Below are 10,758 nucleotides of genomic sequence, written 5' to 3' on the forward strand. Positions count from 1 at the left end.
ACTTCCTTCTGTTTGCTTTGGGGGTTTCTCTTCCATAAAGCAAAGACTAGTTCAAGACTTTTTTTTTTTTTAATACTCCATGCAAACAATTGTGTTTTGTCTTGTGCTGCAGACATTCTCTACTTGAAATATTAAAAGAAATGAAAGTGTTACAGTTAAAAATAAGTGTGTAAAAGACACCACTTTTGCATTGTTAATCAGTAACAACAAAATATCACTTTTAAATTTTTGGATGAAAACTGAGGAACCACTACAATGTCACTTTATCCCTAAATATTTCTGGTATTCTCCACAATATAAATGATAGTCATTCTGTACAACACTTAAGACTGAAATCATATTTTATGTTAGAGGCTTATGCATAATATTTCGGCAATATTTTCAAGTTTGCTTCTTGCTAATTTAAAGTTTACCAGCAGTAATGTGATTCTCTTCCTTAAACACTCCTTTCTTAAGATGGGCGTGGTGGTACATGCTTTAATCCCAGAAGTAGAGGCAAGTGGAATTGAGTTCAAGGCCAGCTTCGCCCACAGAGTGAGTTCCAGAACAGCCAGGACTACACAGAGAAACCTTGTCTCAAAAACAAGCCAGCCAAAACAACTACATATCACCCCTTCTTTCTTTCTTTCTCTGGTTCCCCTCTTCGCCTTATCTATTCACATATCAGCTTCCTCCTCCTCAGTCCTCGTTTTCACCTCTTATCCACCAGTACCCACACCTTAATTCCAGTTTCCTCCCTTTGATCCAAGTGTTTCCAGGTTGTCCAAACACAAGAAAGAAAAGGGCATCATCTCTCTCCAAAGTTTATCAGATTAAAGCTCCCTTCTGAAGACCTATTGTCATCTCCTGCTTAAAACCAGTGATCTTGCTTTATGAAAAAAATGTGTATTTCCTGTCACCTCTAAAGTCAAGCCTTCCCTCAGGCCCCTTCCGTGCTGTGGGGGTCTATGACTGCACCCTCCACCTACCCAGCAACCATATTACTTACACTGTGCCATCTTTCTTTTGAATTGTAGGATATCGTAGGATCTATTGCACAGCAACTCTGTGAGAATTAACTGTGATTATAACTACCACTGTTTAGCTATTTTAGAATTTTTTAAAAATCTCATCTGTTTAGTATGGATAAACCTTATACATCTGAAGCTCTCAGCAGCGTGTCTGGCAAACAGTGATTGCTCAGAAATGTTAGGTTTTGGGGTTTTTTATTTATTTATTTATTTTTTTTTACATAATTTTAATTCATCATAGTGTTTTCTTCCTGATCTATTCATCAGTCTAAAGTAGTCCTGATTTCTTTTAAACTGAACTATATAATGGCTTCCAGTGTTGAGCCAATTTGCATTAAGATTAAGATTCTGAAATCACATAAAAAATATTAATAAATTATTTGTTTTTTGCTGTCCCCCCCCAAAAAAAAAATTTTAGTACAAATACAAAGAAGGTTACAGAAAGCAGCTTGGACACCATGTGGGTTTCCGTAGCCTGCAAGATGACCCCAAGCTGGTATGGTCTATACACGCTGCCAAGATCCAGAGTGACAGAGAATACAAGAAAGCCTATGAGAAGTCTAAAGGGATTTACAACACACCCCTGGACATGATGTCAATTGTTCAAGCCAAGAAATGCCAAGTCCTGGTCAGCGACGTCGATTATCGCAATTACCTGCACCAGTGGACGTGCCTGCCGGACCAGAATGACGTGATCCAGGCTAAGAAAGCCTACGAGCTGCAGAGCGACGTGAGTGTGCCGCAGCCCGCAGGGAGCTGGATGCGTGTGTTTAATCATAGCAAATGCTCCAGAGGCCTCGTTTAGACAGCAGTCTTAATGTGGCCTAGGGCGTTCTGCGCAGTCCATGGTAACAATAGAAGCTGTTCCGACGTTTTCTCTCTCAGAAAGGACGGTAGCAGGAAGCTATTCACCAAGATTTAAAAAAAAAAAAAAAAATCAGTCTTATTCTGTGTAATTAAGTAGAAAATTTCAGTTCCCCTGTTCTGACCTCTGCATGACCAGACATCTAAATTTCAAAAACTGGTAAAAGCATAGGGAAATACTGGTTTAAGTTAGTTGACACACTTAGGAAATGGTATAGAGGTGTTTTCTTACTATATATACATCTAAAGCCTCCTTCCCTAATATTCCCACAGCTGTTATTCCCAGTGGCTCACGAAAGACCCACGTCAGGTAGTAGGCACAAAAACTGAGCCTAATGTAAAAACATTACCATCACCATCCATCGCTCTGCCCACTGCGGTCTGTCCTTCCACCAAGGGCCACGCATTTGTGAGCTGTGCTCCAATTACCACAGGAGCCCACGAACTTCTCCTAGGGATGGGTGCAAGAGATACCAAGAGAGATTCAAGTGTAACCCGGATGCCACTTGACTGACTGAAGTAGGGGTTAGGTGTGGTCTTCACGCACCGGCTAACCTGAGCCTTCCTTCTGTGTGTTCTTCTGCTCCATACAGAATGTGTACAAGTCAGACCTGGAATGGATGAAGGGTATCGGATGGTTGACGGAGGGTTCCGTGGACGTGGTGAGAGTGAAGAACGCTCAGAATCTTTTGAATGAAAGGTTGTATCGTATCAAGCCCGAGGCCTACAAATTCACCAGCATTGTGGACACTCCGGAAGTGATCCTGGCGAAGACCAACGCCCTGCAAATCAGTGAGGTGAGCTGCTGTGGCTATGTTTCCACGACAAATCTCAGTCAAGGAGAATTCGGATTGTGAGCTTCAAATTGCCAAGATCACAGGAAGTAAGATCTGGGGTACAGCTGAGTCCAGACCATCAGAGTCAGCCATCTCTGTGTTTGATAGATCTTGGGTCAGATCAGCAGCGACCAGACTCTGACACACATTCTAATTGCTTTTGAAGACGCAAGCTGAAATGCTACTTAATGCTATAATCACAAAACTGCCACTTATTTGTGGTTATTTAACCATGACATAGGGTGACAAGTCCAGGGCTGGCCCATCTTGAGGCATGACAGTTGTTTTGATTAAGAAAGCAAAATCCTAATTAGCATTGTAGGTTATCAGGATTCCTACGGTATAGACCTAACAGGCACCCTGGTGTCGTAATTGGACAAGAAATTTTTACCACCATATTAAAAATTATATTGCATCATATATGAATTATTCACAAAGCCATTCGGTGTTTGTAAATAAAAATTACAAAATATATGTAGGGACACCCAACGATAGTCTTTAACTTGAAACGTTATTCATGTGGTAAGTGACGTCCTAATCTGCCATACTGTTACTCTTTGCACTTGCCAGCCACTGTACCGTGACGCCTGGGACAAAGAGAAGGCAAACGTGACTATTCCAGCCGACACACCAATAATGCTTCAGTCCAAACTGAATGCCATCCAGATCAGCAATGTAAGGCTTGGCAGTATTGGCTTCTCTGAACTCTGTCTACCAAACCTTTCCTCAATGTATACCACAAAAGTTAGGCAAAAAGCATGGCCTAGTCTTTAAGACACTAGTAATTTGTATGTCTCTCTGCTTTTTTATAGTGTAGAGATATATCTTTGTTGGAAAGGAAAAGGCAACAGTTTCCTCAAAAAATAAAATGTAACCTAAAGTTGTTTGTATAATAATGCTTGGTTTTCATTTTCAATGTACCATCATTGTTTTTGTTTTTTCTCTAAAAGCCAACAAAGGTATAGTTTTGTGATTATTTTTTAATATGGCTTACTGTCTCTGAAATTTCCGTCATAAAAAAGGTATTGGAAATTCATTTACTATGAATCATTGAAAATGTAAGTGAAATCAAAGTCAGTGCGAAACTAGCCTTTCCTACTACTCTAGAAGAGATTTATGTTCAGCAGAACTGTTAGCAGTAGTTCATTTTTTTTTTTATAACCAGTAATGTGGTACTTTATTGTCACTATAAATGCATGTACTGCTAATAGCTATGCTTGAGCCAGAATGCTGACTCAGCAGCTCCCTCTTCTGACTTATGGTGGCATTGCAATCCCCGTTTGCAGAAACAGTATCAGAAGGCTTGGGATGATGTCAAGATGACCGGTTACGACATACGTGCAGATGCCATCGGAATCCAGCACGCCAAGGCCTCTCGGGATATTGCCAGTGACGTAAGAGATCCTCCCCGTCCAGCTTCAGCAAACACTGACTTGTCGACACCTAGAAAGTTTGACTTAATTCCTCAGGAATTATGTTAGGAGAAGAATGTCAGTATTTTTTCTTAGTATATTATTTTAAAATTCCAAATTCCAGAACAACTTGCACAGTGATTTGAGACTGTTCCTGCAACTTCACTTAGTTCTACAATTCTTATATTTATGGACAAAATTTTTTCCTCCATCCCCAAGACTTCTCAGCATCAGTTAATTTACAAGAACACACGTTTGTTGGGTTAATGTACATAGAAAATGTTATTATCCCGAAATGTGACACACATACTACTCGTGGTTCCTGAGATAATTTTAGGCAAATACAGGGATAAGTATTTTTTAAACACTGAACGTCATTTTCATATAACAGGCATGCTCGTTATCCTCTATTTCTATGTTATACATTTAAAACTCATTTTAAAAAATAAGTTTACAATTTCAAGATAACCTTAAGCCATTGATTTCATTTAAAGTGATTGGTTGGGAGTACAGGGTTGTGGCTATTTATAATAAGACATCTGAAGGTAGCAAACAGCTCCTGGAGTCTGGAGAACACAGACAATGAAGAAAAAAAAGAGAAAGTTACAGCAGGAACTTAGAGATAAATAGCGTCCAAAATAAAGGTGACCCAAGGGAGGTGGGATGGCTGTTAATGGGAAGATGTTGTCTGTGGGAAAAGCAAGTGTGGGAAACCTGATCTTCCTTCTTGTGTCCGCGTTCCCCAGTATCTGTACAAAACTGCTTATGAGAAGCAGAAAGGCCATTACATTGGGTGTCCCAGTGCCAAGGAAGACCCGAAACTGGTTTGGGCAGCGAACGTGTTGAAGATGCAAAATGACAGGCTGTACAAAAAAGCTTACAATGACCACAAGGCCAGGATCTCCATCCCAGTAGACATGGTCTCCATCAACGCTGCCAAAGAGGGCCAGGCGTTAGCAAGCAACATTGACTACCGCCAGTACCTGCACCAGTGGTCTTGCTTTCCCGACCAGAACGACGTGATCCAAGCCAGGAAAGCTTACGACCTGCAGAGTGATGTAAGTGTCCCCGGGAAGAAAGCCTTCCATGGCTCGGCATGCTGACTCCTGTCAATTCTCTCGAAAGCCTTACTGACTGACTATCTTAGGGCTAGATTTGTTCAGGAGGTTCTAATCTTCATTGACAAGGTGCTACCAGAATTTTTCTGGACACTTGTTGAGGTATTTAACACTTACAGTTTGTTCAGTGTGACACCATCCTTGGCCCATTAGTTGTATGTTGAAGAACAACAGGGATGTCTTCCTTGGAACTAATTTCAAAGGTTAGGGATGTGCTTTGAACTCACTCATTTTCCTGAATGGAATGTTCTTGACATTGGTGTGTTTATCTTAGCCAAGATATTTTTAGATTTATGCTAACCCAATTTTTCTAAAATTATGGATTCTATAAGGTTGTGTGTTTCCTTTTTTAAAAATAAGTTACTTGGTTATTTTATGTGTATTTTGTCTGCATGCATGTCTGCACACCATGTGTGTGCCTGGTGCCCATAGAGGCACTGGGACTCGTGTTATACGGTTGTGAACTGCCATGTGGGTGCTGGAATTGAACTTGGTTCCCCTGGAAGAGCAGTCAATGTTCTTAAGCACCGCCCCATCTTTCCAGCCAAGGTCATGTATTTCTTGTGCAAAACGGATGTCTTCCTTTTAATTTTCTGAACTTGGTTTCCTTATTCTTCAAGAGATGCTTATCAAATATTGAATGAACTGTGAAAGGTGCTATGCCTATAACGACTTGAGTTGCTCGCTGGCAGATGCAATCCAGTTTCAGCATAAACCGCATTAGTATATTGAGGCACATACCTAAATCACATTCTTTAAAACTGGGACATGGAAACATGAATTCTGTGGCTGTCTTATTTTAAGCCCTGCAGTGTGTGACGCCACCCTTCTTTTGAGATTTTCTAGTATTTTCATTCTCTTATTCCCATTTTAGCTTGGCATTTGTGTCCTGTAACTAGTTATTAAAATATCACTTCTAGCCAATGGCTTTTTTTTTTTTTATTAATTGCTGGTGTTTTAACAATAGAACAGTTTTTAATCTGCTTAACTTTCTGTGTGGGGAGATAATCAAGGATGTGCCAGATCCCAGTTGAAAGAGAGGGACTATCTTAGATTTAAAAACCTCAATTAAGGCCAAAACTGTGCAGTTGGTTTTGATTTCTTAATTATCCTTCTAAAAATACTTATTAACTATGCCGTGTGCCAGGCATTGTATTAGCACAAAAGACGAGATGGCAAATAAGGAAGAAAGATCAAGATGTGGCCCCCGTGTGAGGGAGTCCACAGTGATACAGAGAAACATGCTGACGAAAGAATACCAGGAAAAAATGGAATGGCCGAGAACGTGTGGTCTGCGGCACTATGAAAAGAGAAGCAAGACATTCCTCAGAAGAAGTGTAGCTTTAGCAGGCTTATCCTGGTGAAGGGGAGGGGTGGGGGGACACAGAAACATTCAGGGGCAGCCGGTGTGATCATCCAGAGGGAATGGATGAGAGGCGGTCAGAAGAGTAGGTGGGGACTAGGACCAGATGAGGGTCCATGCTGAAGCCTTTGGTCTTTATCCCGAGGCCAGTGGGAGCTCTAGGAGGGGCCTTCGGTGGTGCCACGTTTGAGTGGAGGACTTTGTATGGCTTCCTTATTTCATTGCCGCAAGGAGAAAGAGACAACGCTGCTTCTGCTTCATGTGCCTTCTTCCCCAGGCCATCTACAAGGCTGACTTGGAATGGCTGCGTGGCATTGGCTGGATGCCAGAGGGGTCTCCTGAAGTACTCAGAGTCAAAAATGCCCAGGAGATCCTGTGCGACAGCGTCTATCGGACCCCCGTGGTGAAGCTCAAGTACACAAGTATTGTGGATACACCGGAAGTTGTCCTTGCTAAGTCAAATGCTGAAAACATTAGTATTGTGAGTCACTACTGGGTTGTTTTTTTTTTTTTTTATGTATTGAAATTGAATTTGAGCTATGAATGATAATGAATAATTACTTTGATCAACTGATTTCTGTTATTTTGTTGTTGTTGTTGTCCTTCCATAGCCAAAATACAGAGAAGTTTGGGACAAAGATAAAACTTCCATCCACATAATGCCAGACACACCTGAGATTAATCTTGCTCGAGCAAATGCTCTTAATGTGAGCAATGTAAGTATCTGTCTTGTTCAAAAGTCAGCCAGCGGGTGCCTCTCCATGACAAGGGTATATCTGTATAGCCAAGGAAGGGAAGACTCATTGCTGCCAGCACTTGGTCAAGAGTAAGGAGCAGAGCAGATCCCTGGCCCCAAAGCCTAGTAACCAAGCCAGTTACAAGTGAGCCAATAGCCACAGGACAAAAGGGAGAAGAGACTAAGAACAGGGGAAAGGAAAGAATAAAGAAACGCACAAGATAGAAAAGGGAGGGAATGCCAGATTCAAACTCAAAGTACTAATTATTGGCAAAAATATATGGGTTAATTGTAAAACCTAGATTGTGGGAGATTTCTTAGGAAAATAGAAATTAACAAAATTGACTCTGGAAAAATATAGAAAACACATAGCAACAAAAAAGAGATTTATTAGCTGCCTTGTCATCTAGTGCCAAGGTCCTTCTGACCATTTCATAGCATGCCAATCAACTACTGTGGAACCTAATAAAAAAAAAAAAAAAAAAAAAGAGGCTGTCATGGACACCAAAACTTGTTACAGATTGCTTCTCATATGAAGACTGCTGAACAATAAGAACAGAGAAAACTGTAAGATGTTAACAAATCAAATTCAGCAGCACATTGAAATGATCAGATGGGACAAGGGGCAGACATAACAGGGATTCCATACCAGAAACCTAAAGACAGAGCAACACATGAAAAAAAAATTGTGCACTTTATTATATTTTAAAAGATGTGACAAAATCCAATATCCATCCTTGTTCTTTAAGAAAATCCTAGTAAAAGGAATAAATTAAGATAATTTGGATGTGACATTAAAAATCCATCTGAGAGCAAAGGCTGGTTTATCCTCTGTGAGCCTCTGATTTAAGTCAAGACTGAAGTGGAGATGTCCACTCACAGCACGAGTTTGACATTTAACTGGCTGAGCAACTAAACCTTTCATTGAAGAGGAATGAGAAATGAAAGAGGCAAAATTATGCTCCACAGAAGTTGTACTAAGCCTCCAAGAGAACAGGAAGAGCCCACTAGCCAGTGAGCAAGATTCACATTTGTGGCTAGGTACACACCTCAAGAGAAGGGTATGACAGATGCCACAAGATCCCAGGAGCTGCCTGTGGGTAGACTAGGGGATGACCCATTTAAAAAAAAAAAAAAAAAAAAAAAAGGTATCTAATGCAGTCTTTCCAGTTTAGAATCTCACATTTATTTTCAGAATAAATAAATAAATAAATCTTTGTGAGGGGATGAGCCAGCTAAGCAAAGATTCCTCACGGTGTGTTCAGCTCTGTCAGTCTTGCTGCAGCAGGCGACGCGAATTTTCTGGAACGTGGGAGGGCAGTACGACTATAGGATGCTCTTGAGTGTCTCAGGAGCTGGAGGTCCAGAATCAGTGTCACAGTGTAAGACACTCTTGCGGAATTTCTTCACCACAGCAAAGATGCTTCTTCCATTCATAGTCATGTCATAGTCTTTAATTCATCGTCATTTTTGAAGAGTTGTAGGAAGTCACATATGCTTGTTTTTAAATGATAAATGTCTCAGCCGAAATACTAGAACTCTGCCATTAATACCATGGTGGCAAAATTAGCACAGCACTCAAAAGTATGCTAAAGGCAAAAAAGCATTAACTCTGGAGAGTAACAACAATGGTTTCGTTTTGCGGAGAGGATCAAATAGCTCCTTGCAGTGCAAACCACAATGCACGTTTTTCTTTACACGTGATATTACTCTCATTGCAACTGATAAGTCCTGCTACGCACAGCTGCTTCCATCATTTAGAACAGTGGTTCTCAACCTGTGGGTTGTGCCCCCCTTGTGGGTCACATATCAAATACCCTGCATATCAGGTATTTACATTACAGTTCACAACAGTAGCAAAATTACAGCTCTGAAGTAGCAACAAAATAATTTCATGGTTGGGGGGTCACCACAACATGGGGAACTGTATTAAGGGGTTGCAGCATTAGGAAGGTTGGGATTCACTGATTTAGAAAACATGACTTTTGCAGAGCAGTTGTATGCAATTTTATGGATAGCAAAGCAAGTTTAGTTTAAAGGGACTCTATGAGTAAAATAGAGTGGGTGTTGTTGTTTAGGTAGATAGGGAGGTTGAAACTTTTAAATGTTTGGGAATCTGTCCATGATCCCAAAGTTATTAGGTGAAGAGATTACATCTTGTGCCTGGGTTTATTTTAGTTCATTGAAAGAAATGTGTTTGATCTCATAAGCAAGAAAGAATAAAAATGTAGTATGACAATGAATTAGAAAAGCTAAAGATAAAATAAGGTTAAAGGTATTATGGCAACTTAGTTACATGAAGTATGCTCTAGAGTGGTATATTTGAGTATGGAGGACACTTTCTCTCTTTGCAAAAAGGAAGGCAATTGTTAAAGTAGACCCACCCAAAATTTACACACACAAAAATCTTAAGTGAAAATCCATTCAACACTTAACCATACTTAGAAATATAAAATTCACCTAAGGACTCATCATTCAGATATGGCAAAATTGTGATACTGCCAACAGTTACGACTCTTATCACTGTAGAAGTCCCCATGCTGATAGGCAGAATTGTTAAATTATGTGTCTAAATTACTGTTGTTTCCAAGTCTTTCTACTGTGGTCAAAACAAAATGGAGCCATTAAAATATGTGTAATGCACGCGTGTCTCAGGCGCTTACTGGCCAAATGCCATCATTTTTTATATATCACATTTCTTAGCAATGCAAAGAAGCATGCATTGAGAGACTCTTAACTTTGCTGTGATCTTTTATGATAATTCTAGTCATCTGAGTTTAAAGATGAAAATTAAGACCTTGGAGGGAGTGATAAGTTATTACTTTATTTCACTTGTTTTTAGCAACAAAAACATAGCTATTTTGTCCAATTGTACTTTATCAGAAGATCTGGCATCTTTGAACAATATGCATTAGAGGGCACACTGTGATCCATCAGCCATAGAAGAATTATTGGAAAGAAAAAACTCAAAAAGGCAAAACATTTGTAATTGTAAAAACAGCAAAATTGAGCTGAACATACTGATAATAGCCTGTTATGCATCTAACTTATCCCAATGCTATCTACATTGACACGAAGAAAATGAAAATGAAACAGGCTTTGGATAGCTACATGAAGGCTGCGATTCAAGTGTACAAGAATGAAGCCTCATTGCATCCGAGTCATTGACTATAGATACCATTTCATGTTCCAGAACAATGATGTAGACGAGAAATTTTTTTTCCTTTTCTCCTCTTCAGAAACTCTACCGTGAGGGGTGGGATGAAGTCAAGATGAGCTGTGATGTCCGGCTGGATGCCATCCCTATCCAGGCTGCCAAGGCTTCCAGGGAGATTGCTAGTGATGTAAGTGGGCCTTTTATTCCTCCAGGGTTGTGTGTGTGTGTGTGTGTGTGTGTGTGTGTGTGTGTGTGTGTGTGT

At 40.2% G+C, this 10,758-nt stretch overlaps 1 protein-coding gene across 1 annotated transcript in view; it reads left to right on the plus strand.

The window, feature by feature from the left end:
• Neb (nebulin) overlaps window positions 1-10,758 on the plus strand; it is a 192,214-nt gene that overhangs the window by 110,471 nt on the left and 70,985 nt on the right. Inside the window, exons 76-78 of the mRNA XM_055600265.1 lie at window positions 6,881-7,084; window positions 7,215-7,319; window positions 10,579-10,683. Of these exons, the coding sequence (XP_055456240.1) occupies window positions 6,881-7,084; window positions 7,215-7,319; window positions 10,579-10,683 (414 nt within the window). The remainder of the gene's footprint in view (window positions 1-6,880; window positions 7,085-7,214; window positions 7,320-10,578; window positions 10,684-10,758) is intronic.

Source organism: Psammomys obesus, unplaced genomic scaffold (assembly GCF_907164565.1).
Source record: "Psammomys obesus unplaced genomic scaffold, mPsaObe1.curated_primary_1811, whole genome shotgun sequence".
NCBI lineage: Eukaryota > Metazoa > Chordata > Mammalia > Rodentia > Muridae > Psammomys > Psammomys obesus.